The sequence below is a fragment of the Marmota monax genome, unplaced genomic scaffold (assembly GCF_021218885.2).
Source record: "Marmota monax isolate L192 unplaced genomic scaffold, Marmota_monax_Labrador192_F-V1.1 WCK01_AAM20220418_F8-fsc00119, whole genome shotgun sequence".
In the NCBI taxonomy this organism is placed as follows: Eukaryota; Metazoa; Chordata; class Mammalia; order Rodentia; family Sciuridae; genus Marmota; species Marmota monax.
The window spans coordinates 5529941-5556586 of record NW_026694771.1 but is presented as its reverse complement, the minus strand read 5'-3'; the positions used below and the strand labels follow the sequence as shown (position 1 = coordinate 5556586).

General features: G+C 36.1%; 1 protein-coding gene and 1 non-coding gene across 2 annotated transcripts in view; one reads left to right on the top strand and one right to left on the bottom strand.

Moving 5' to 3' along the window:
• The window catches only part of Slc9c1 (solute carrier family 9 member C1), a 74966-nt gene that overhangs the window by 1287 nt on the left and 47033 nt on the right, over positions 1-26646 (bottom strand). Inside the window, exons 16-27 of the mRNA XM_046425210.1 lie at positions 25624-25812; positions 23370-23519; positions 21887-21938; positions 20647-20795; positions 12119-12244; positions 10909-11007; positions 10204-10377; positions 7494-7625; positions 7196-7381; positions 6013-6139; positions 2522-2577; positions 963-1041 (exon numbers count right to left, since the gene is read on the bottom strand). Of these exons, the coding sequence (XP_046281166.1) occupies positions 997-1041; positions 2522-2577; positions 6013-6139; positions 7196-7381; positions 7494-7625; positions 10204-10377; positions 10909-11007; positions 12119-12244; positions 20647-20795; positions 21887-21938; positions 23370-23519; positions 25624-25812 (1485 nt within the window). The 3' untranslated portion in view covers positions 963-996. The remainder of the gene's footprint in view (positions 1-962; positions 1042-2521; positions 2578-6012; positions 6140-7195; positions 7382-7493; positions 7626-10203; positions 10378-10908; positions 11008-12118; positions 12245-20646; positions 20796-21886; positions 21939-23369; positions 23520-25623; positions 25813-26646) is intronic.
• LOC124079599 (U6 spliceosomal RNA) lies at positions 4139-4245 on the top strand. The gene has a single exon (XR_006847406.1). It is a non-coding gene; the product is annotated as a U6 spliceosomal RNA (small nuclear RNA).

The following is a 26646-nucleotide window of genomic DNA, read 5'->3' as shown; positions in this document are numbered from 1 at the left end:
TTGTTGTTTACGTTTGTATTTTGTAATTTACTGTTTTACCACATTAGATATTGTCTTGTACCTGAACAGGCTGTTCATGAGCTTGCCTACTGGAGTTATAGTTTTCCTTGTTATGCTATATGATAGATAAAGATATTGCTTGTATTGTGAGCACATAATTCTTGCAAATAGTTTTCCCTAGTGTATTGTTCATGTTTAAATCTATTTTTTTTAATGAAATCTATTTTTAAATGCTTCCTTTATCATAGGATGTGGCATGCAAGGTTACATTTACTTAGATGAAGATAAACCTATTTATCTGATGGTTTTTATTTTTTAACCCAGTGCTATGCCCTGTGACATAAGTCATGTAAAACAGACATACACACAGATATTTATAACAGACATATCTGGCACAGCCAGCTGTCAGATCGCTAGACTCATGGTTCCCCAATGGTCTTGTTTTCTCATGTCCTCTATTCTGAACATCCTCTTTTTTCTCCAAAGAGTCTGTTAATTCTTCATTGCCAGCTCTTTCTATTTCAAATTCCTTCAACAACAGCTGGCACTATCCACAGTGTATCCTCTATTGCTATTTAATTGTCCTCCAGTATGGTTTGTCTATGTAACTAAAACATAAATCCTTAGAAGCGAAGTCATAACTTATTATCTTTTGATATCTTTCAACATTACATGGTCACTTGAAAAACAGCCTAGTGAATTGGGAGCAGCCAGTGTTGCATGGTGGGGTTAAGTAGCAGAATAGAGAGGGGAAACCAGGAATCTATGTTTTAAGAAATCTAGAAAGAGGAATCTTATTTTAAAGATAACGTTTCAAATTGGAATTTAGAGACACTGGGAGAATCAACTAGTGAGTGGGAAGTGCTCTAATCCACACTACCATACTAAGGGGAAATGCACTTCTAGTTTCAGTCTCCATTGGATATGTTCCTAGTCATGTTGAGGAAACTGAGGCAGCTTACCAGGTTTTCACTTAGGTTTTTTCTAGGAGATGCTTTAGACTTTAATATTCTCCTCGAGTAATGTTCCAGACTCTTCAGCCTAGAAATTGGGATACGAAACAGGAGTCAAATTCTGAGGCTGTTAATAAGGGTCTGATTTATACAATCTAGTCTATAATATAGTGTATAATCTAGTTCAAAGCCAGTTGAGGCTGGCTTTGAACTTGTGATCCTCCTGCCTCACCCTCCCAAGCTGCTGGGATTACAGGCGTGCACCACTGCACAAGGCTGGAAAATTAATTTTAAATGCCTACTTATAATCTTGTTGATTGCTTGTTGAGTTACTTAATCATCCATTTATCATTATACATTTTGATTTTTTCTAAGTTTTTATTCTTATAAATAATGCTCAATGAACATTATTAGGAGAGCTGGGACTTCTACATTGTGTGCATTGTCCTGAGAATCAGGACACTTTGCAAGGATGTTGTGACAGGACTTCAAGGGAGCTTTTCATTTAGTGAAAGCAAAGCCACAATCCTAAGGTGGTCTTGGTGGGGAAAGGGTTTGGGGTAGTGGAAAGGGAGCTGGCACAGAAACACAGCCAGGATCTAACATCAGGGAGCAAAAGTATCTACTAGATAACACAGTCTGATGATGTTCCACTGGCTAATGTTAGTGCCCTTTAGTGAACTCCCACTTTCAGCCATCATGCCATCATTTTGTATTTTAATTGATGGACAAGCAGTACTTTTTGAGAACAGGCACAGGAAGAACATCAGCTTCCCTTGCTCTTTCCGCCACCTCCCCACACACCCCAAATACACTAAACTGAATCCTGCAAGCTTAATAGAGAGATGCCCTAGCCAGCAGGCACTGGAAATAGTTTATCTTAAATGTCTTCCTCATCTTTCTATTTTCATTGTCATTTCCCTTTGTTCTTCCAGGCAGAGGTAGGCTGGTAGAGATGTAATGAGGCATTTTCACTGTATCTCTCCACTCAGTTTCGATTCAAGGTCCCAATACTGTTTCATAACTTAGAATCCTATTGCAAAGTTGGCTTATGATTTTGAAGATCTTAAGATCCCCAAGTGATGTATCCAAATTCGTAGAAAACCATGACATCGATCAATATTTGTGGGACTTTCTGAGTAACTTAGGTTACCGTGGGATAAGTAGATTATAGGGCATTTGTTTTTGAGCTCTTGCTTTTATCAGGCACTGTGAGAACAAGAGCATTGTACCTTCAGGCTGAGAGCCTTCACCCCAGTCCAATTTTAACATGAGGTGGAGGGGAAGGGCCTTATATACTACAACACAGCCATCTGTGGTGGTACCTGGATGCTAATGTAAGTCAAGGACGTTCTGATATCTCTTTACACTTGTTTTCCTTTGTTATTTCTTTAGTATTTACAAAAAATAATGATTTATATCGTATACCTTGTAATAATAGAAACTTTTCATACTAAAATCTATGTAATGATTTTCTTTGGAGTAAGCAAAATACACTGGTAGTTCCTATAAATTGCAGAGTTTCTTTTACTCAAACAAAATTTAAAAAAGAACTGTTCCAAGTTTACCTCCTCCTTAATATCACTTTCTTCTTGCAGTTCTTCTTCCAGGAATCCACTTGAAACTAGTTCAAAAAAGAATGTGTGAACTCAGCTACTGAAATGTGGGTCACAATTTCAACTAGTCGAACTGTTAAGTTAGACCGTATTCAACTCATTCATACTGTGATCTGACATTGTGATCTGACATTGGTGTGAAGCGTAACCTTAAAAAAGGCTTAGATATATTTTATTATAAATATCATATAACAATGTGCAGAAAGTTTGAAAGGTAAGGAGACAAAAATCATCTTTTATCCCAATATCTCCAAATACTTTCAATATGTATTTGGAGTGCCAGGCACATTAAGTAATAAGGACACCTAAGACAGCACAATAGTTTTAAGATCCTATGCCTTTTTTTTTTTTTTAGATAGTACAACAGCAGACCAGCAAACATACAAACAAAACCAAAACCAACTTGACATTGGCCTATAGGACAGTACATGTTGGGCTACTGGAGTGTACAGGAGAGTGGTTCAGTGAGGTTTGGAATTATCATTGATGGCTCCCTGAAGAAAAAATTAAGATTAAAGGGATAAGAAGGAGTTAGCTGTATGGAATGGAGACCTGAGGGTAAGGGGATGTTTAGAGGGTTCTAGGCAGAAGGAGTGTTTTGTGAAGGCTCAGGTGTGGTACACACCCAGATCTCCCATTTCAGGTGAACCATTAATAGTTTGCTATGGCTAGGTTTTGGAGAAGGAGAAGAGATATCTGATGAAGGGGCATATGGTGAAGGACCCATTAATATTTCTTGTGGACGCTTAATCTTAAATTCAGTGGGAACCTATATAAATACAGTACTTTATGTCCACTTAGTTTCAAAATCATGCAACTGTAATGTAACAAATTATAATTCACTTAAAGTTAGCAACCTAGTGTTTTTATCATTGGCATTTTTACTTGACATATATCCTAGGTCCTTCTCTACATTACAAAATAGAAAATTTCTTTTTAAATTATTTATTTGTTTGTTTATTTTTGGTACCAAGATTGAACTGAGGGATGCTTAACCACTAAGCCACCTCCCTAGCCCTTTTTCATATTTTATTTAGAGACAGGGTCTTGCTGAGTTACTTAGCTCCTTGCCAAATTGTTGAGGCTGGCTTTGAACTTGTGATCCTCGTGCCTCACCCTCCCAAGCTGCTGGGAGGCACGAGGCTGGAAAATTAATTTTTAATGCCTACTTATAATCTTGTTGACTGCTTGTTGAGTTACTTAATCATCCATTTATCATTATACATTTTGATTTTTTCTAAGTTTCTATTCTTATAAATAATGCTCAATGAACATTTCTATTTCTTATTTGCTTATATCTTTAGGATAAATGTCTAGAAATTATATTGTTTATAAATACCTTTATGGCTTTTGCAATCTCTATAACTTTATTAATGTATTCTGGTACCAACAAAGTAAGTACATATAGTAAATTCACAACATTTTAAAATCAATAAGTATTATTATTCTTTTAAAAACTCACTAATAAAATAAATCGAATATCTAATTTGTTATTATGTTATTACATCAACAACCTTGAACATTTTTCTGCATTTCACTTTCAATTTCTTCATTAAATTGTCCTTTGTTGTGCTCTCTTTGGCAGCACACAGACTGAAATTGGAACAATACAGAGAAGATTAGCATGGCCCCTGTGCAAGGATGACACGCAAATTTGTGAAGTGTTCCATATTTTTAAGTAGGACCTAATCTCCATCATGAGGAATTAGGCCCCAGCTTCCTTAATAAGATTCCTGTGGCACAAGAATTAAAATCAAGAATCAATAAATGGGATGGACTCAAACTAAAATGTTTCTTCTCAGCAAAAGAAACAATCTGTGAGGTGAATAGAGAGTCTGCATCTTGGGAGCAAATTTTTACCCCTCACACATCAGACAGAGCACTAATCTCTAGGGTATACAAAGAACTCAAAAAGCTAAGCACCAAAAAAACAAATAACCCAATCAATAAATGGGTCAAGGACATGAACAAACACTTCTCAGAAGAGCATATACAATCAATCAACAAATATATGAAAAAAATGTTCATCATGTCTAGCAATTAGAGAAATGTAAATCAAAACAACTCTAAGATTTCATCTCACTCCAGTCAGAATGGCAGCTATTATGCATACAAACAACAATAAGTGTTGGCGAGGATGTGGGGAAAACAGGTACACTCATACACTGCTGGTGGGACTGCAAATTGATGCAGCCAATTTGGAAAGTAGTGTGGAGATTTCTTGGAAAATTGGGAATGGAACCACCATTTGACTCAGCTATCCCTCTCCTTGGTCTATACCCAAAGGACTTAAAAACAGCATACTACAGGGACACAGCCACATCAATGTTTATAACAGCACAATTCACAATAGCTAAACTGTGGAACCAACCTAGATGCTCTTCAATAAATGAATGGATAAAAATATGTGGCATATATATACAATGGAATATTACTCAGCAATAAAAGCAAATAACATCATGGCATTTACAGGTAAATGGATGGAGTTAGAGAAGATAATGCTAAGTCAAGTTAGACAATCCAAAAAAACCCAAATGCTGATTTTTTTTTTTTAAATATAAGGAGGCTGATTCATAGTGGGATAGGGAGTGGGAGCATGGGGGGAATAGACGAACTCTAGATAGGGCAGAGGGGTGGGAGGGAAAGGGAGAGGGCATGGGTTTATTAATGATGGTGGAATGTGAGGATCATTATTATCCAAAGTACAGGTATGAAGACACAAATTGGTGTGAATATACTTTGTATACAACCACAAATATGAAAAATTGTGCTCTATGTGTAATAAATATTGTAATGCATTCCGCGGTCATAAATAAATAAATAAATAAAATTGTCCTTTATTTATTTCTTCATTACTAATATGGTTATTGACACTCAAGATTTTAGAATTAATTTTTATATTTCTAAATTCTAACATTATTTTTCCTTTAAATAAATGACAACTATTAACTTCTATTGTTATTATTTATTTCAAAATTTAATTCTTTACGATTTTAAATCTCAAAATTATTTTTCAAATTTTAGTCAACAGATTTTTAGGAGTTATTAAATTATCATTTATGTTCTGATATAATTTTTATCATGTGAAATTTGTAGGAAGAACAGAATTTATATCAAGATTACCCATTTAGTTCTAGTGATTTATATGTCAGTTCTTTTAATTTTTATTATTATTGCCATATAAAATATTTTAATTCAGGGGAAGAGCCTGAAGTTCCCTCATAAATTTTTTCATATTATTAAGATCATTATGCATGTTTATTCTTATAGATAAAATACAATAATTTCTAAGCGTAACTTGATATTCTGAGTTCATGTATGAGTATTGAATATGGTGGTTGAAAAATACTCTAGGCAGCATGAATATACCTGTTCCAAATATATATATGACTATTTTATAAAAGAACAGTAAGTTCTCAAATTTCCCGAAAGAAATAACTCACTTATTGATCCTCGTTTCAGGGAAGTTTTAGGTGTAGACATATGCTTTCTTGTGTTCCATGTGTGTTTTTCCAGATCAATTGAAGTTTGAATAATCATTATTTTTGTGAAATCTTCTGTGCCTTGTATCTGTAAGTTCATAGAATGCAAGTTAATTTCTGAATACATAAAATGCAATTAAATGTTTCTCTAGTTAGCTACTATTTCAGGTCCTCTCTAAATATTTAAAAGATGATGAAATTATCAATAAATCAACGGAAGTAAGACAGATATCTTAAAATTCTTAGGCTGATTGTGGGAAGGTCAATATTCCATATACTGTCATTGATTTTTAAAAATATTTTTAGTTGTAGGTGGACACAATATCTTTATTTTATTTACTTAATTTTCTGTGGTGCTGAGGATTGAAACCAGTGCCTCATATGTGTGAGACAAGCACTCTACCACTGAGCTACAGCCCACTCTTATTGATTCTTAAAAATATTTTATTTTTCTTCCAGATAAGAAAATTATGAAGTTTAATTATCATTAAAAAATTAATCAAAGAGTTTTTCTATATGGCAGAAAGAGTTTTAAAAATATTTCAAGAAATCAATCCAACATGTGCTGGTTTTTAATGCATTGAATCACACTGATACTGAAATCCACAATAAGCAGGGCTGTGTGAGTAGGGGATAGACAGAGTTAGACAAGTGTAAGGGGGCTCTGGGACTTTCTTGTGTGAGACAATGCAAGAAAGTTCAGGTGAAATGATTGGGTTTATGAGTGCCGTGCCTTAAATCAGTGAGGGAATAACTGGGTGGTACCTGTAGGCAGGTGGGGTGCCGCTGGAGGAGGCGGCGTTATAGGGACCATAACTTTGGGGTTTACATTTTGTCTGTAGTGAGCACAGTTTCTCTCCCCACGTCCTGGTGCAATGATGTCCTGAGCAGCTTTCCCCTGCCACATCCTTCCTCATGATTTTCTGCCTTCCCTCAAGCCCCAAGGAACGGAGCTGCTATCTGACTGCAAATCGATGCTTTACCAAAGCAATCGATGAAGACTGTATGTGGCTGTCGTGGGTGTTTATGGAGTGGAGGGGAAAGAGGATAATGGGAAGGTAGAAAGTTGAATTACGATAGCGACTTTTCTGATTGTTGGACATAAAACATATTGGCCTGAAGACACGAATCAATATTTCTTTACCCGATGGCATGTTATAGGAATTAAGAAAGGTGCCTTATACAGTTTTCGTGACAGACAATCTTCTACGGCTCCATGTATGAGGATAACATAGGTTACACTTTCATCATAGATACCAATTTTGGTATTTTTTGGTATATCTCTTATGTGCATGTTATAGAGCTCTAATTGCATCTTATAGTTCCAGTCCTATAAGAAAAACACAAATTCATAGCCTATTGATTATTTATGAAGTTTAATATAAATTTGTGGTCAATTTTTGGCAATATCTTAATGAGAAGTTTGTACAAACACCTCTTACCTCATAAGATAAATGTTCCCTGATTTTTTGAGCAGTAATTCCACGTCCAATTTTTAGCCACATTTTATCTTCCATGCCAGGATACTTTTGTCTAAAGGCTTCATACAAGTGAGATTTTGGAATAAAATATGTCTGGGAAAAGGAAGATATAAATTTAATATTTCATTCTGTGCACCTATGGTTGAAGAAATAAGGTTTTCCCTATAATAACATTAAAACTAAGATTTTCAATTTAGTAAGTTTCTTACTGTGGCTTGGAAACATAATAAAATGTATATATTGGTCACAATTTTTGTGATCTTGTCTTGTACTAAATTTTATTTTTATTTTTGTGATGTGGTGTTGGTGAATTGAACCCAGGAACTTGCACATGCTAAGCAAATGCTCTACCACTGAGCCACATCCCTAGCCTCACTGTACTAAATTTTATTTTATTTATTTATTTTTGGTAACAGGGATTGAACCCAGGGACCCTTGACCATTGAGCCACATCCCCAGCCTGTTTCATTTTTTATTTTGAGACGGGGTCTCTCTAAGTTGCTCAGGACCTCACAAAGTTGCTGAGGTTGGCTTTGAACTTGCAGTTTTTCTGACTTAGCCCCACTGAGCTGAGATTACAGGTGTGAACCACCATGCCAGGCACCACTGCACTAAATTTCAAAAGGCCACACGGTCCAATGAGAAGTTCTTTAGTATTCTTCTATTAAATTGTAGGTATGTGATATTGTGTGAAGTTTTGATATATGTACACGTTGTAAAATGATATCTATTACCTCACCTGCTTATTTTTATTAATTTATTTTAAATTAATAATAATAATATATACTTTTGGGTAATGACCCATTTGTAGTTATTTTTTACTCTAGGTTACTACTTCATATTTCTTTGTATGACTCCTGATGATACATTGTAGAATTCTGTCTTTGAAAATTGTTGATTCTTGCTGGAGTTGGCAATTCATATACAATCTGATTACTGTGAGCTTGTGTCAGCTGGGTTTTATGATTTGCTTAGGCCAATCAGCAGAAAACCATATTTTCCAAGACAGTGCAACTTAGAAACTCTTTTCCCTCATGATTCTGCTAGGGCTTGCTCTTAAGCTGTTAGGGTGGATCTATAACAAGCCCCAATCAAGATCATGATCATCACTCCTAAAGTCTATTCTTTCTTATTCCTTAACTGTCTACTTTTGGTTTTTAACAAGTATCTCCTTCTCTGGCAAGACAGAACCTTAAAAGTCCCCAATCCTTGATGCTTCTAGACCTCAAAAGTCTCTATTCCATTTTCAACAGCCTAGTAAAGCTGGGCACAGTGGCAGACTCCTAAAATCCCAGAGGCTTCAGAGGCTGAGGAAGTAGAATCACGAGTTCAAAGCCAGACTCAGCAATGTAGAGAGGCCCTAAACAAGTTAGTGAGACCCTGTCTCTAAATAAAATAAAAAGGGCTGGAGATGTGGCTCAGTGGTTAAGTGCCCCTGGGTTCAATCTCCAGTACCAAAACAAACAAACAAACAAACAAATAAAACAAAGCCAAAAAAAGAATAACTGAGTCACTCTACTTTTACTCATTCTGTGCATGTGCAGTCCTCAACAGAGGGCTTGTGCAGAACCATCCTGCAGACTCCCTGAGTCTCTGCAGTTCCTTTTTTTGCTCCCTGCTTGGCAGATTTCCGCCATCTTAACCTCCCCCATTTCTCTTTCCATAAGGTTCTTACCTGCTGCATCGTGGGTGGGATCAGGGTGCATGTGGGGCTTACTTTGTGAATTTCTCTTAAGGTTTTCAGGCATAAACTGCCTATTTCAATGGCTAAAAACATTTACCTCATATATTTTGTCAAGTTTTGTAGTCATATATGGTTAGTGTGCTAGTAACTTCATCAAAGCCTGAAGTAGAAAGCTAGTACTTAAATTCAAATCCTAGGTATCACATAATTTCACTTATAAAATTTTTAATTTCCATCACCCAATGACAGAAATGTTTCAAAAATATAACATGTCAATTATCATACTTAAACAAAATTAAAGATAACAGTATCATCTGATATTCTGCTGATATTAAAATTTCCTAAATTATCTCAAATAAACTCCTAAGAATTGTTTTGTTCAAATTAGGACAATTATATTTGGTCACTGTATTTCCTAAGTTTGTTTTTAATAATTTTCTCTTGCCTTCTTTCCCTCTCTCTCCACACACTATTTGTTGACGAAGTCAGGTCATTTGTCCTGCAGAATCTTCCATATTCTAGATTTAGCTAAGTATTCCTTCCTAGTGTCACTTGTTTTTAGCTTGTATTTTCCATAAACTGGGTTGATATAATAGTTTGTAGAGCTATAGATTTTCTCTTTTCTTGTAACTTCAAGAATGGAAGTCTCCGTTCTTTTTGAGTTCAAATCATGCCAATGGGACCCCGCACATTGAAGATGTTGTCTTCAATCATCTCTAAGGAAGTTTTCCATTAATTAATTCTTTCACTGCCATATCAAAAGAGGAATTTAACCATATGGCAGGTTCACTTTCAGAAGCCATTTAGCTGGACATTATGCTAGGTGAGTACTACTTTGCAATAAAGTTTGCTCCTTTACTTTTCTTATTTAAAAATAATAATAAATTGAAACTAAACAGTAGACATATTACACATTGAAAAGACCTTAAATTTTATATTAGACATTGGATGAGGTACCACAGTAAGACATAGGTGATGTTTTCTAACCTCCACTACAGTTTTGCAGGTGGCAGAATATTTCATTGGCTCATTAGTTAAGCAGTTTAACTCTCCTATTATTTCACCGCTGAGCACATAGTCTGTGTAAATGACTGGGTAAGCTTTCTCCTCTGTCTCCAAGAGTATTGGCTCATTCTCTGTACCCAGATTTACTCTTTTAAGCTGTTCAAGAACAAAGAAACAGAAAAATGCGTTTGCCAGGTAATTTATGTTGTCCAAACTGTCAACCTTATGGTTTCTTCCCACTTTGGTTTTAACAATTATAATGCATACATGTTATTTTAAAAATGAAAATACTTATTTCTCCTTAAGTAAACCTATTATTAGCAATGACCTAGACACAAAGCATTCATAAATACTCTGATCTGTGAATTTCTTCTGCTCAGCCAACTATATCTACTTTATATAAACATAAAATTAACAATAATTTATAATTTTCTGTCTTAAAACATGATCCTTTTGATGGATTCTTACTATCTAGGAGAAAATATGACTTAAAAGGTTATATGTATTATTATCCATTCTCTCTCATCAACAATATTATAGTTTGAATGGTATCTGCTGCCCTAAAAATGAACTATGCAAACTATGTACTTCTTAACATGGAAAGATATCAATTATCAATTTTATAATAAAAGTTTTTCTTAAACTAATGCTCACAAGTACATTTATAAATAAATATCCCTGATTTACCTTTACCATCCCTGAAATAATAATATAGATTCCTTTTGGCTCATCACCTTCTTCAAATATATCATTTCCACAATCAAATGTTACAATTTTAGCTCTTTCCTAAAAAAAAAAAATCACGAAATACATAACTTACCAATGATATTTTGGCAGTGGTTGAGAATGTTGAAATTCACATTTTAATAAAAGTGTTACATTTTTAAAGTAAATATTGTAAATGTTCAGCATAATCTAATGTATTGGTAATAAATTTGTAAGAGGAAATAGAGATTATGAATAATAAAGAGGCAGGTAGATATTCATGACTATTTTAAATTTCAGCTGGAGTGTTTATATATGGGTGAGGAAAGAAATAATCTAAAAATGAGGATATAATGGAAGAATGAAAATGCTTCATGTGAGTGAAAAATAATGGAAACAGATGAAGGTTTGTGGCATATATTCTATTACTTATGCTCATGAAATAAATTAAAAAATTCCTTCACTCTAAATGTTTTAAGTAGGTGAAAAGATATAATTGGTCTTTTGGCACTTGATTGACATAGAAAACAAATATTATTGAAGCCAGTTAGACCTATTTATTTCTTAATTTCAAAAACTTTCATTGAGTAACCACTATGCAGCATGCAAAGTGAAAGAAACTGGATATTCAAAAGATGGGTGAGCTCAAAAAACACAGTAGGTGACAGAGATGTAAAAATAATTGTCATATAATGAACTTAACGCTGTAATGAAAGCATATACTGGAAACGATGGTAGCACCTTTGGTCCACCCAAATCCAAGATGGACTACAGGATGGTAAGGAATTGGGCCCAAGACCTACTTCTCTGAGCACCTCTGGTGGAATATTTCTGGAGACATAATTAGCATGTAAATTTTGAAAAAAAAAGTGGAACTGAAGGGCATTTCAAGGAAAGTAAATAGCACCCACAGATAAATGGAATTAGAAAACAATGTCAAGTGTGTGGGGCACCATGAGTGGATGGGTATGAGTAGAATATTAGGGACTGATGACAAATGGGAAGTAGGCAGGGAGCCCGTGGTAGAAGGACTGTGCATGTCATTTCAAAGGGATTTTGATTTTATCCTACAGATAATCAGGAACAATTAGAGAGTTTTTAACTTAGAGTGTATCAGGGCCAAATACTTACTTTTGAAAAGATTAGCTGTCGGTACATGAAAGATGATATTACTAACAAATAAAAATCTTACCTGAATAAAGTCTATACGGTCTTTGTCTTTCTCAAGCCACGGAATGTGATACATAGTTTCGTCAACAGTTAGTGGCTTGATAACAGATTGAAAATCAAGCACCTCTCTTTTTCTGGCCATGATTACCTAAGACCATACAATTTAAAAAAGAAGATGAAACAAACTGGTGTTCCCGGTATGTTGAAGAAAAAAAAAAGTCATTTTCTATTATTTCCTAATCTTGATCTTCTGAGATTTTTGTTCTTGCATAGAAACATCTGACCTCTTCTCTCTTATGACATCTTTGCGTTTCTTTGTATGATCATCATTCTAAAGTAGTAGCTTGGCTTTTTAAAGCAAATCTTCTTACTGAAGTATAGTAGACGTCCAAAAAAATATGCATAAATCATAAATGTCCACACAAAGCAATGGAGTGGCTGACCATGGACTAAAAACTCCGAAACCATCAGCCAAAATAAACCTTCTTCCTTGCTTTTGTCAGGTGTCAAATTTCTGATACTTGGAAGATAGGGTCCTTTTTGTGTGTTCTGTTTTCTGCAAGTTTTATATGATGTGCTTCTGAGACATGTGCACAGTTAACTGTTATGGTGTTGAGAGGTAAGAGATGGGTAACTGATACTGTGCTAAGGACTAAACTTGACAGACATTAACCACAAATTAGTATCCAAACTTTCCCCTGGAATATGTCAACCCTTCAGTAGGTTCTAGAATTACAACATGGTTACTTCAGAGAGATTCTTCCAGTGCAATTCCTGTCTAGGTGGGGAAAAAGACTCAAGAGCTCTCCTCTCACTTTTGCGTGTGTGTTGGGAATCAAACCTAGGTAATCACTCCACTGCCAAGCTGCACCCAGTCCAACAATCAGTTTTTGAAAAAAAATAATTTCTGAGCAATAAATTGTATTAGTAACCTACTGGTTAGGCTCCCTTGAAGTTTTATTTTTTATTATTGTTTATTAGATTAACTTATTATTTTTATTTTATTTTTTAAAATTTTTTTTATTATTGGTTGTTCAAAACATTACAAAGCTCTTCACATATCATACTTCATACATTAGATTCAAGTTGGATATGAACTCCCAATTTTACCCCAAATACAGATTGCAGAATCACATCGGTTACACATGCACATTTTTACATAATGCCCTATTAGTAACTGTTGTATTCTGCTACCTTTCCTATCCTCTACTATCTCCCCTCCCCTCCCCTCCATCTTCTCTCTCTACCCCATCTACTGTAATTCATTTCTCTCCTTGTTTATTTTCCCATTCCCCTCACAACCTCTTATTTGTAATTTTGTATAACCATGCGGGTCTCCCTCCATTACCATGCAATTTCCCTTTTCTCTCCCTTTCCCTCCCACCTCATGTATCTGTTTAATGTTAATCTTTTCTTCCTGCTCTTCCTCCCTGCTTTGTTCTTAGTTGCTCTCATTATATCAAAGAAGACATTTGGTATTTGTTTTTTAGGGATTGGCTAGCTTCACTAAGCATAATCTGCTCTAATGCCATCCATTTCCCTGCAAATTCCATGATTTTGTCATTTTTTAGTGCTGCGTAATACTCCATTGTGTATAAATGCCACATTTTTTAAATCCATTCATCTATTGAAGGGCATCTGGGTTGGTTCCACAGTCTAGCAATTGTGAATTGTGCTGCTATGAACATCGATGTAGCAGTATCCCTGTAGTACGCTCTTTTAAGGTCTTCAGGGAATAGTCCAAGAAGGGCAATAGCTGGGTCAAATGGTGGTTCCATTCCCAGCTTTCCCGGGAATCTCCATACTGCTTTCCAAATTGGCTGCACCAGTTTGCAGTCCCACCAGCAATGTACAAGAGTACCCTTTTCCCCACATCCTCTCCAGCACTTGTTGTTGTTTGACTTCATAATGGCTGCCAATCTTACTGGAGTGAGATGGTATCTTAGGGTGGTTTTGATTTGCATTTCTCTGATTGCTAGAGATGGTGAGCATTTTTTCATGTACTTGTTGATTGATTGTATGTCCTCCTCTGAGAAGTGTCTGTTCAGGTCTTTGGCCCATTTGTTGATTGGGTTATTTGTTTTCTTATTGCTTAATTTTTTGAGTTCTTTGTATACTCTGGATATTAGGGCTCTATCTGAAGTGTGAGGAGTAAAAATTTGTTCCCATGATGTAGGCTCCCTATTTACCTCTCTTATTGTTTCTCTTGCTGAGAAAAAACTTTTCAGTTTAAGTAAGTCCCATTTGTTGATTCTTGTTATTAACTTTTGTGCTATGGGTGTCCTATTAAGGAATTTGGAGCCTGACCCCACAATATGTAGATCGGAGCCAACTTTTCTTCTATCAAACGCAGAGTCTCTGATTTGATATCTAGCTCCTTGATCCACTTTGAGTTAACTTTTGTGCATGGCGAGAGGAGGGGGATTCAGTTTCATTTTGTTGCATATGGATTTCCAGTTTTCCCAACACCATTTGTTGAAGATGCTATCCTTCCTCCATTGCATGCTTTTAGCTCCTTTATCAAATATAAGATAGTTGTAGCTTTGTGGATTGGTCTCTGTGTCCTCTATTCTGTACCATTGGTCCATCTGCCTGTTTTGGTACCAGTACCATGCTGTTTTTGTTACTATTGCTCTGTAATATAGTTTGAAATCTGGTATCGCTATACCGCCTGATTCACACTTCCTGCTTAGAATTGCTTTTGCTATTCTGGGTCTTTTATTTTTCCATATGAATTTCATGATTGCTTTATCTATTTCTACAAGAAATGCCATTGGGATTTTGATTGGCATTGCATTAAACCTATAGAGAACTTTTGGTAATATTGCCATTTTGATGATATTAGTTCTGCCTATCCATGAACAGGGTATATTTTTCCATCTTCTAAGATCTTCTTCTACTTCTCTTTTTAGGGTTTTGTAGTTTTCATTGTATAAATCTTTCACCTCTTTTGTTAGGTTGATTCCCAAGTATTTTATTTTTTTGAGGATATTGTGAATGGAGTGGTTGTCCTCATTTCCGTTTCAGAAGTTTTGTTGCTGATATACAGAAATGCCTTTGATTTATGCGTGTTGATTTTATATCCTGCCACTTTGCTGAATTCATTTATTAGTTCTAGTAGTTTTTTTGTAGACCCTTTTGGGTCTTCTAGGTATAGAATCATGTCTTCTGCAAATAGTGATAATTTAAGTTCTTCCTTTCCTATTTTTATGCCTTTAATTTCTTTCGTCTGTCTAATTGCTCTGGCCAGTGTTTCGAGAACTATATTGAATAGAAGTGGTGATAGAGGGCATGCCTGTCTTGTTCCAGATTTTGGGGGGAATGCCTTCAATTTTTCTCCATTTAGAATGATGCTAGCCTGAGGCTTAGCATAGATAGCTTTTACAATGTCGAGGTAAGTTCCTGTTATCCCTAGTTTTTCTAAAGTTTTGAACATAAAGCGATGCTGTACTTTGTCGAATGCTTTTTCTGCATCTATTGAGATGATCATATGGTTCTTATCCTTAAGTCTATTGATGTGGTGAATAACATTTATTGATTTCCATATATTGAACCATCCTTGCATCCCAGGGATGAATCCTACTTGATCATGGTGCACAATTTTTTTGATGTGCCTTTGTATCCGATTCGCCAGAATTTTATTGAGGATTTTTGCATCTAGGTTCATCAGAGATATTGGTCTGTAGTTTTCTTTCTTTGAGGTGTCTTTGTCTGGTTTCAGAATCAGGGTGATATCGGCCTCATAGAATGAATTTGGCAGAGCTCCCTCTTTTTCTGTTTCCTGAAATAACTTGAAAAGTATTGGTATTAATTCTTCCTTAAAGGTTTTGTAAAACTCCGCTGTATACCCATCTGGTCCTGGGCTTTTCTTGGTTGGAAGTCTTTTGATTGCTTCTTCTATTTCATCTATTGTTATTGGTCTGTTTAAGTTGTGAGTATCCTCCTGACTCAGTCTGGGCAAATCATATGACTTAAGGAATTTATCGATGTCTTCACTATCTTCTATTTTATTGGAATATAGGTTTTCAAAATAATTTCTAATTGTCTTCTGTATTTCTGTAGTGTCTGTTGTGATATTTCCTTTTTTATCCCGTATGTTAGTAATTTGAGTTCTCTCTTCTTCTCTTCGTTAGCATGGCTAAGGGTCTGTCGATCTTATTTATTTTTTCAAAGAACCAACTTTTAGTTTTGTTAATTTTTTCAATAGTTTCTTTTGTTTCAATTTCGTTGATTTCCGCTCTGATTTTAATTATTTCTTGCCTTCTGCTACATTTGCTGTTGTTTTGCTCTTCCTTTTCTAGGGCTTTGAGATGAAGTGTGAGCTCATTTATTTGTTGGTTTTTCCTTTTTTTGAGGAATGACCTCCAGGCGATGAATTTCCCTCTTAAAACTGCTTTCATTGTGTCCCATAGATTCCGATATGTTGTGTCTGTATTTTCATTTATCTCTAAGAATTTTTTGATTTCCTCCTTTATGTCTTCTGTAACCCATTGATCATTCAGTAACATATTGTTCATTTTCCATGTGATGTAGGATTTTTCCTTCCTTCTTTTATCATTGATTTCCAGTTTCATTCCATTATGATCAGATAAAATGCATGGCATTATCTCCACCCCTGTATATTTACTGAGGGTTGCCCTATGGCATAATATATGGTCTATTTTTGAGAAGGATCCATGTGCTGCTGAGAAAAAAGTATATCCTCTTGATGATGGTTGATATATTCTATATATGTCAGTTAAGTCTAGGTTATTGATTGTGATATTGAGTTCTATAGTTTCTTTATTCAACTTTTGTTTGGAGGATCTGTCAAATGGTGAGAGAGGTGTGTTGAAGTCACCCATAATTATTGTGTTGTGGTCTATTTGATTCTTGAACTTGAGGAGAATTTGTTTTACGAACGTTGCAGCACCATTCTTTGGTGCATAAATATTGATAATTGTTATGTCTTGTTGGTGAATGGTTCCTTTTAATAGTATATAATGTCCTTCCTTATCCCTTTTGATTAACTTAGTCTTGAAGTTGATTTTATTCGATATGAGGTGCTTGCTTACGAGGACCGTGTGCGTGGTATATTTTTTCCCAACTGTTCACCTTCAGCCTGTGTATGTCTTTTGCAATCAGATGTGTCTCCTGGGGCAGCATATTGTTGGATTTGTTTTTTTAATCCATGTTACCAGCCTATGTCGCTTTATTGGAGAGTTTAAGCCATTAACGTTTAGAGTTACTATTGATATATGGTTTGTACTTCCAGCCATGTTTGATTATTTATCTTCTTTTTTTTTTTAATTTAATTTAGTTTGTTTCTCCATGGTTAGCTTTCCTCCCGCCCTCTGTTTTTATAGAGGCACTTCCCACTGACGGTTTTGGTTATTGTTTTTCATTTCTTCCTCGTGTAGTGTTTTGCTCAAGATGCTTTGCAATGCTGGTTTTCTGGCTGCAAATTCTTTTAGCTTTTGTTTATCATGAAAGATTTTTATTTCGTTGTCGTACCTGAAGCTTAATTTTGCTGGATACAGAATTCTTGGTTGGCATCCATTGTCTTTCAGTGTTTGAAATACGTTGTTCCAGGATCTTCTCGCTTTCAGCGTCTGTGATGAAAAATCCGTTGTTAACCTTATTGGTTTACCCCTGAATGTAATCTGCCTCCTTTCTCTTGTAGCTTTTAATATTTTCTTTTTGTTCTGTGTATTGGATATCTTCATAACAATGTGTCTTGGCGTTGGTCTACTGTGATTTTGTGTGCTCGGTGTCCTGTATGCATCTATAATTTGTATATCCATTTCCTTTTTTATTTCTGGAAAGTTTTCTGTAATTATTTCGTTCAGTAGGTTACTCATTCCCTTGGTTTGAATCTCTGTACCTTCTTCTATCCCGATTTCTCGTAGGTTTGTTTTTTTTATGTTATCCCATATCTCTTGGATGTTTCTCTCATGATTTTTAACCAACCTTTCTGAGTTGGCTAGGCTCTTTTCAAGATGATATATTTTGTCTTCATTATCTGACGTTCTGGCTTCTACTTGCTCCACTCTGTTAGTGATACTCTCATTGAGTTTTTAATTTGTTTTATCGTTTCCTTCATTTCTAGAATTATTGTTTGATTTTTTTTTATAATCTCTATCTCCTGATAAAGATGCTTAACTTCTTCTTTTATCTGTTTATGTAATTCATTTTCAAAGTGTTCTTTCACTGTTTGGATTTGCTGTCTCGTATCCTCTTTAAGGTTCCACTCCATCTGTCTAAGGTATTCCTTGAGTTCTTTATATGACCATTTTTCTGCTGACTCTAGGTCCTCCTGAATATTTAGGCTGTCCTTCATTGTTTGTACTCCTTTTCTTCCTTGCTTTTTTATGCTGCTCATGTTACTTCTTGTTCTGTTTGACTGCTGAGTTTCTGTTTACTCTTATAAATTTATTTGATGCTTGGGAGGAAAGATATTAGAAGGGAAGGGAAGAAGTCACTAAAGAGAATGAGAGTAGGCAGGTAGAATTCAAGGAAGGGGGAATAAGAAAATTGAAAAGAAATGAAAAGACAAAAGAAACAAAAACAAAACACACAAAAAAATTAGAAAATAAAGAAATAAAGAAAAGAAAAAAAAATTTTTTACAAAAATAATAATGATAATAAAAATAATTAAAATTAAAATTTAAAAAAAATAATAATAAAATAAAAAAATTTTTTAAAAATTAAAAACATTAAAAAAAGTTAAAGAACAACAACAAAAAAATTGAAAATGAAAGAAAAAAAATTTAAAAAAATGATGATAATAATAATAATAAATGCAGTCATAGAGTTCGATTAACTTCTCTTCCAGTAGGTGGAGCTGTGCCCACTGGGTCAAGCTTCTCCTCTCAATAGGTGGGAACCAATCACTGTGCAGCAGCTCTTGGTCCCAGACTGGGCGGGTCTCCAATCCTGAGTGCCTAGGGCCTTCTCTTGTGTTTCTTCAAGCCAGGCCGCGCTCACCTGTGACGCTCACCACAATACTGGCTACACGCCAGGTCTGCTGCTCCTGGGAGCCCTGTCGCGCTGGTTTCAATGCAGTTATCTCCTCCGCCCGTGACGTCAGTTCTCTGCCAAGGTGGTATCCCATGCAAATGGTGACCGTGTTTGTTCCCTTTGCCGGATGACCAATGCAACGGGTGGGTCCTGACTGTCTCTCCCAATCCCCGTTTCAATCCTGTGGCCACTGCCTATGAAGGCTCGGTTGGCTTTTACCTCTGTAAGTTCGTAAGGGCCAACCAGTTATTTCAGCGGGATAGTTAGTGCTGAGTCACGAGAGGCAGGCAAACTGGAGCTTGAATGCAGCCGATCCGGGCTCGGTGTGTGTGTTCTGAGGTGCCCAGACTGTACGCCCCAGATCCACGTCAGCTCAGCATTGCCTAGTGATCCTGAGCAATCAGCATTTATACAATTTACAGCTCCCTATGCCCGCGCAGTTGAAGAGGTCAGAGACTTGATCTCTCCCCACCCGCTGCCATGTTAGATCTCCTCAATGATATTCATGTTGCCCTTACAGCTTCCTGGCATAAGCAAGTTCTTGGGATTATACAAACTGCTGCTTCTGTTTCCAGTCCAGATTTCTAGAAATGAAACCCTGCCGCCGTCGCCTCTGCCCCGGGGCCGCACTCACGGGCGTGACCTTAGCGGCGCCGCCACCCGGTGCCTGGCACCCGGGGCCCAAGCGGCTGCTGCGGCGGCTCTCCAGCCCCCTCCTCCGGAGCACGGGTCCCCTCGCATGGGGATGCAGAATGACCCCAGAGCAGGCTCTGCCCGAAGGTGCAGCGGCGAACAGGCGACCCAGGCGCTCGAGGCCGCGGTCCAGCCTTCGGAGGGCAGGGCTCGGCACACAGCCCAGCTCCAACCTCTAGATGTGGCTGCCGGACAATGTAGACAGAGCCATCAAGACAGCAATCAGAGAGCAAGTGGTGGCTCCCGCGGAGTGGATTTTTGGCACAGAAACCACAGCCCAGCCAACAATCCCAATCCACGAACTCTCCCTGTATAAAAAATATTCAAAAAAAAAAGAAAGAAAGGCGGGGCACACTGAGCTTTCTTTGCCTCGGGTACTTACAATCCACTGCTGATTACACATTCAGCTTCTCTGCCCGGAGCGAAGCGAAAGAGGAAGCAGATGGGAGCAAAGCACCCGCGGCTCTGGGCCAAGATAATGTAGTTAGTCCTAATCCTACACCTGAGCATTCTCATAGATTATGGCTTGTATGGGAAATGTTATTTCAGTATCATAGATAATTATCAAGAACACATTGATATCCATGGTAGTGAAGGATGAAGATTAGATTAATTAGACCATTGGTTTGAGAGAAAGATATGATCTTTCACTGGGGGCTAAAATGGAAAAAGAAGTTGACCACTGAGGCTACAGGAAGAAACCTTTCTATGGTGGGTGCTTGCCCTTAAATAATTATTTTAAGTGAGATTTTTATATCTCAAGGATGATATTTATTGAAAGAGTCAAAAGCAGGCTCCAATACTATGAATGACTACATATGAAGTAAATATATTTGCTCCAAAAATATTTCAATTTACCTTAAAAATTTCAGCACCTTCAATTTTATGAAGAATTCCTTCTAACCTGAACGCCTTGACAATTTCTCTCGCCATATTGAGCATGACGTTAATCTCGTCCTTTGTTTTCATGGTGACGGCGATTTCTGGGTGATCATACTCTAAGTAACCTGAAAAGTAACAAATTATTTTCAGATGCAATGAGAATATGCTTGTAAATGCTTCATGTGGACAATAGCTAATGGACTAAAGCCTTCAACATGGGGAAATGAACCTCTCCCTGACACACTCACTGTTGTCAATGGTCTCTTATGAGGAATATCAGAGTTCTGCCATTTTCTTGACAGCGCTCACACCTGTGCCTGAGCCCATGGGAAAGGATAGACAGCCCTTACCCTAAAACTAAGACTTATATTGACCCATTGGCCCTGGACACTGGGAGGCTGCTTGGGGCTCTAAATCTTGGGTGTTCATGATCTACTTTTCTATTCTGCTTAGATCAGGATTTTTGTCTATGGACTGTGTGCTCAGATATGCCTTCTGATTTAAACCCTTTCATTCATCCAGGTTATTATGGTCCTCTCACCCGGCCTATGTATCTAGATGACTCATCCATTGTGCTTTTCTGCTCATCTCTTCTGGATTCTTGGCTCCTTGGAAAATTTTATCCACGCAGATTTTACATTTGGACTTTTCTTTGATCATGACCTCTTATCTGTCCTGGTAACTGTTTGCCATACACAGTCTTGCTAATCTGGCCTCATTATCAGGCTTTTCTGTGTTCTTTTGCTGCCTACTACCTGGTACTGGACCTCTTTTTCCTAAGACTTGTGCAGCACACTTCTGTATTCAATTCAGTGTAACCCTAAACTTTGAATGGCAGCTCTGTGGGCAGTGAAGAGAAAAAGGAACTTCTTTCCCCATTTTTTCAGGAAGACACAAGTTTGGAAGAAAATGGAACTAATAAGGATATAAAATGGTATGCTTAGTTATGGCATGCAGGTATGGACTATTTAAACAGAAATTAAAAGATCTTCATTGTATCTGGCAGTGAGAATAAGTGTGTGGAGGTAATATTACACTATACCCACTTATACTAGAAAATACAATTATGATGACTGTTGAAGTTATCCACTTTATTATTATTATTGGAAATAAGTTTCCTTAAAGATTAGCTTAGTTATAAAAGAAATCCTTGTTTTTCTGAAATCATGATGATAAAAGATGATCATGCTAAATATGTAGGAAGAAAGGTACTTACCTAGCTCTTTCATAGCTTGTTCCATATTACTTGTTACCTGAATTAATAACATCTACAGAACAAAAGAAATATTATTATCTCTATTGGAAAAATGAAACTTCATAAAATGTCTTTACATTTACAACTTTTGGATAGTTAACCAAATCAAACTTTGTAGAAAAGTATGATGGAGACCTTTGGGGGGATTAGAATTGAATTTTGTGCAATGAAAAGTTTCCATTTCCTTTCTTTTCTTTTCTCTTTTTTTTTCCTTTTGTCGATGCTAAGAATCATCAAACCTCACACACTCTACCACTGAGCTACTAGGCTACACCTCCAGCCCTGAAGGCTTCTTTGCTTCAGCAAGAACACTGCAGAAAACAAGAAATGGCATTCCTAGGCTGGTTTGGAGAAGCCTAAAGGCACCTCATATATTTTTCCTCAAGGTAACTTGCTTTAGAATATTATTGATTCGGAAAGGCATGGGGGTTACTTGACCATTCATCTTTACGAGACCCTACAAATTTGGGACACAGGAATGGCTTTCAACCTCAAGGTTGATAAAAGGTTTGGCTAAGGGTGTTTGAAAGTTGAAATGAAGACAAAAATTGGACAGTAATTTAGTGATATAACTCCTTTTGCTTTTTCTCCTGTGCATCCTCCAATTCCAGGACTAAATATCAGAGGTTAAAAAAGACAACTAAACTCAGGAAATCAGTTTTAAAGTTGTGTGGTGAAGAGAGGAAAAACTACTTTTTGTGTTCTACCACACATCGAGTATACAGTTTTTTGTTTTTGTTTTTGTAACTACAAAGCTTTGCGCACATAAAATATAATAGTCAAATGTTCTAAATCACTTCTGGAGGCAAATATTGAATTCTACCTGGACAATAAACTTGTGGGCACATGACAGTATTAGGTGAAACCTAGAATTTAGGCCCTAGCACTGTCTCTGCCTCTTACTATCTATGGGACTTTGAGTTGACCATTTAACCCCTCTTGTTCTCATACGTCTCATCTGCTTAATGAGAGAATTCCAAAAGGTTTCCATGTAGAAAACTATTGTTTTCTTTACTTCCTTCTATTTGTTAGATCACTCACTTTTATTTCCTTTACTGTTTACTATGGAAAAAACAAGGAGATTGTAGGAAGCCTTTAGGCATTATGAGGAACCTCTGCCCTACACTGCCGTCCCTTCTCACTTTCCAGTATTTCCTATCTAATACAACAATAGCCTAATAAATCCTGGAGCTTGCATTGGTAGAAAGCTGACCACTACATATGAGTTTCACGAGGACCAAAAACTGATTTACAAGACTTACTGAAATGTTGTTTCATATTAGCAAGAAATTTAAATGTAGACTAGTTTAAGCTTTTGCAGAGATTAATTAACACACCAGGAGTCAAAGACCACAGCTAAATGTACTGATTCAGAACATAATGGATGAGGTCAACCCGGGTAGAAGGAGTGAAGTCTTTTCCTAGTATTTAAAATTTTTCTCACCTGTTTAATTTGTTCAGAACTTGCAATCCGATCAATTATATTCATGACATCTGCTTCACCTTGGATGTATCCTTTTAGTATAGCATACCGAAAGGACAGCTGATGACTCATCCTTTTATCTATTATTTGCAGCAACTTTGGAGTTATGAGCTGAGAAAAATAGGACAACTATTGTAAATTGCACAAATCTCTCTCTATATATGTATGTGTGTGTGTGTGTGTGTGTGTGTATAATATATATATAAATTGCACAAATTTTATTTGCTTATATGTTGATCAGTTTAACCAAAATTAATAATGAAAAATTATGTGCCTTCCAAGGTAACTAGAGTAAACTGCCAAGGTTCTTATTTTATTCATGCTGTCTTTTATAACTTCATGACTAAAACTACTTCTCATAATGGATAATATTAGGTACCTATTTGTAGCTTATAACTTTATTCTTTATATATGCATCTTATGGAGTATTAAATGCTATTTTCAAATGGTTTTAGTTCTTGTGAAACAATGTGACTTATCTTCTGAGTTTAGTTGTAAAATGATTATCTACAATATACTGACACCCTCACATGCTAAATCTATAAAACTTCCAATTAGATGGTCTCTTCGGGTGAGAACCTACCACTACCATATCCCCAGTTACATTCCACAATTAATTTCTCCTCTTTGCCAAGGGTTTAAGTCTCCAGCTTCTATGTTTTAACTGGGCAGCTCCCTAACTTTAGCAGAGACAGCTGTTCCCTCTGTTTTTCTATCTATGCTCCATAATCTCCATACTCTCACCCCAACCACCTGCTACTAATCCCCAAAAGATTCAGCTCAAGTATCACCTAATAAAGGAAGCTTTTTACTTTACTACTTGCATACTACTGTTTTGCATTTATCCTACTATATAACTTTGGAACCTAGAATACTTGTCATTTTCCTTCTACAACAAATTCCTTTGGTGCAGAGATTATCTAATTTGTTTTTCCTGAATCCATAAGCAAAAAAATTTTTCTTAGATGGGTTATCAGTTTCTTTAAGCAAACTTTTTGGTAGGTTCTGTATATCCTCCCTCTTATCAGAAAGAACTAACTAGATGTTAAAATAGACTAGACTTGCCTTCCTTGGGTTAGATTGCACACTAGCATTACTTACTATTCCATAGAATACTAAAGTATTGACTGCATCCTTTTAACCTACTTGATTTATGCCTCTCAGTAGCAAAATAAAAGTTATAAGCACTCTATAATTTTATCTTAAACTCTTGATAAAATTGGTCTATTTAGCTTAGCATGTCACACACTGCTTAAATGGGTTCATGCCTGTGTACGAATAGCAAAAGAATCAGAGAAATTATATCTGCGTCCATATATCCTTACATGTCTTGTCATGGAGTTTCATGTCATTGAAATAATCATACAAAAAATGAAAACCACACATCATACTTGTTATAGAAACATGATTTAGAGCCAGGTGTGGTGGTGCACACCTGGAATCCCAGCAGCTCGGGAGGCTGAGGCAAGAAAAGTTCAAAGTCAGCCTCAGCAACTTAGAGAGGCCCTAAGCAACTTAGTGAGACCCTGTCTCAAATAAAAAATAAAAGAGGGCTGTGGATGTGGCTCAGTGATTAAGTGCTCCGGGTTCAATTCCCAGTACCAAAATAAGAAGCACATTTTCGATACTCAAAGGTCATTTTTGATACCACTCTATAACAGTGCTATGAATATACATAACATGGCACATGTAGTTTTTGTTCTTAATTTGTGTGAATGTATGCTGTTTGTTTTATTCCTGTGACTATTTTGAGTAAATGTTGTTTTTTATAATCTATATCTTTCACCTTCTTGTATCTATAAAAAGAAAAATTATTTCAAGGTTAACTTGTATTAGTATGGAATTTTTCATCTGCTCTCTGTTAAAAGGAAAAGCTGTGATGAGTACGTCTATACTTTCACATGATAAACTAATTTCTAATTTAATTAAATTATTATTATTACTTCTTATATTTAGTCATTGATTAATCTTTATTTATTTATATGTAGTGCTGAGAATCACACATGCCAGGCAAGCGCTCTACCACTGAGCCACAAGCCCAGCCCTAATTTAATTATTCATAACATAAAATGTTATAAAACTTGATTCATCAAAGGGAGCTAAAATTTAAGATCTAAACAACCCAATAGAAAGTAGTTGCCATAAGTAAACTGATTTTAGCCACATTTCATGAAACAGGAGAAATCTGAAATTGAGTGATTTACTGGCTCTTTACCTTCAAAATGCGTAATATACGAAGGAGTCGAACTATTTTCATAAAGACCACTTTGGCTTCAATGAAATTCAAATAATAATTAATGAAATTTGTCTCAGTAAGTATTATATCTATGATGCCAATCAATGAAATTACTGACTCAAAAATATTCCAGGTGTGTGAAAAATAGTTCTTCCTCATTGCTGCCATCTGTTGATTTAAGAAGAAATTACATGGTCATGGTTTCAATTTTACTACATCATTTTTCACAATATCTTAAATTTCACCAGTTAGGTTTTTCTCTGATGCATCTAAGAGTCTGAATGTCTAAAATGCCACCAAAAACCAAAGACCAACAGGTTCAGCAATGCAGTCTGTAAAGGGGCACTCAGGACCATTGACTTAGAATGGGTCTTCAAGTATAGGCATAGATAGAAAGAAGCAGATTTATAAAATGTCCCTGGAAATAAGGGGCAGCAGTGAAAAGACAAATTCAAGCAAATACACAGTGTGTCATGGTCCTTTAATGTAAAACAAACAGCCAAAAATGCTTACAGAATTAATGTAAGGATTTGAAATCTTGTAATGCAAGGATTTGAAATAGATGAAGAAAGCAATAACTGGTGCCTTTATAGTTGATAAATTGTTGTTATGAACATACTGGAGATTTTGAAAGACAGGATGAAAAGGGGCAGAGCTGAAATCAATAGAAAAAAGGGTAAAAAAAAATAAAAGAGAAACAAGTGCCAGGTTGCAAATTGAGCAGTAAGAATGATTCTTGAGTTAAGAATCATTTGATTCTGGAGGTAATTATTTGAAGTTAAGTTGAAGGTAGAGACAAGGATTGCACAGAGGAAGTTTCCTCCCGGTATCTCCATAAAGTACAATGATGTCTTTATAGTCCAGTTCTGATACTTAACTAAGCTTGACTGTATGAAGCCAACTATAGCTAGGGCAGCAGCTCAAACTTGGTAAAGTACAAAGACTAATAGAAGCATTTAACAAATAAATATTTTTTAAAAGAGGCATCTATTATTGGATCCA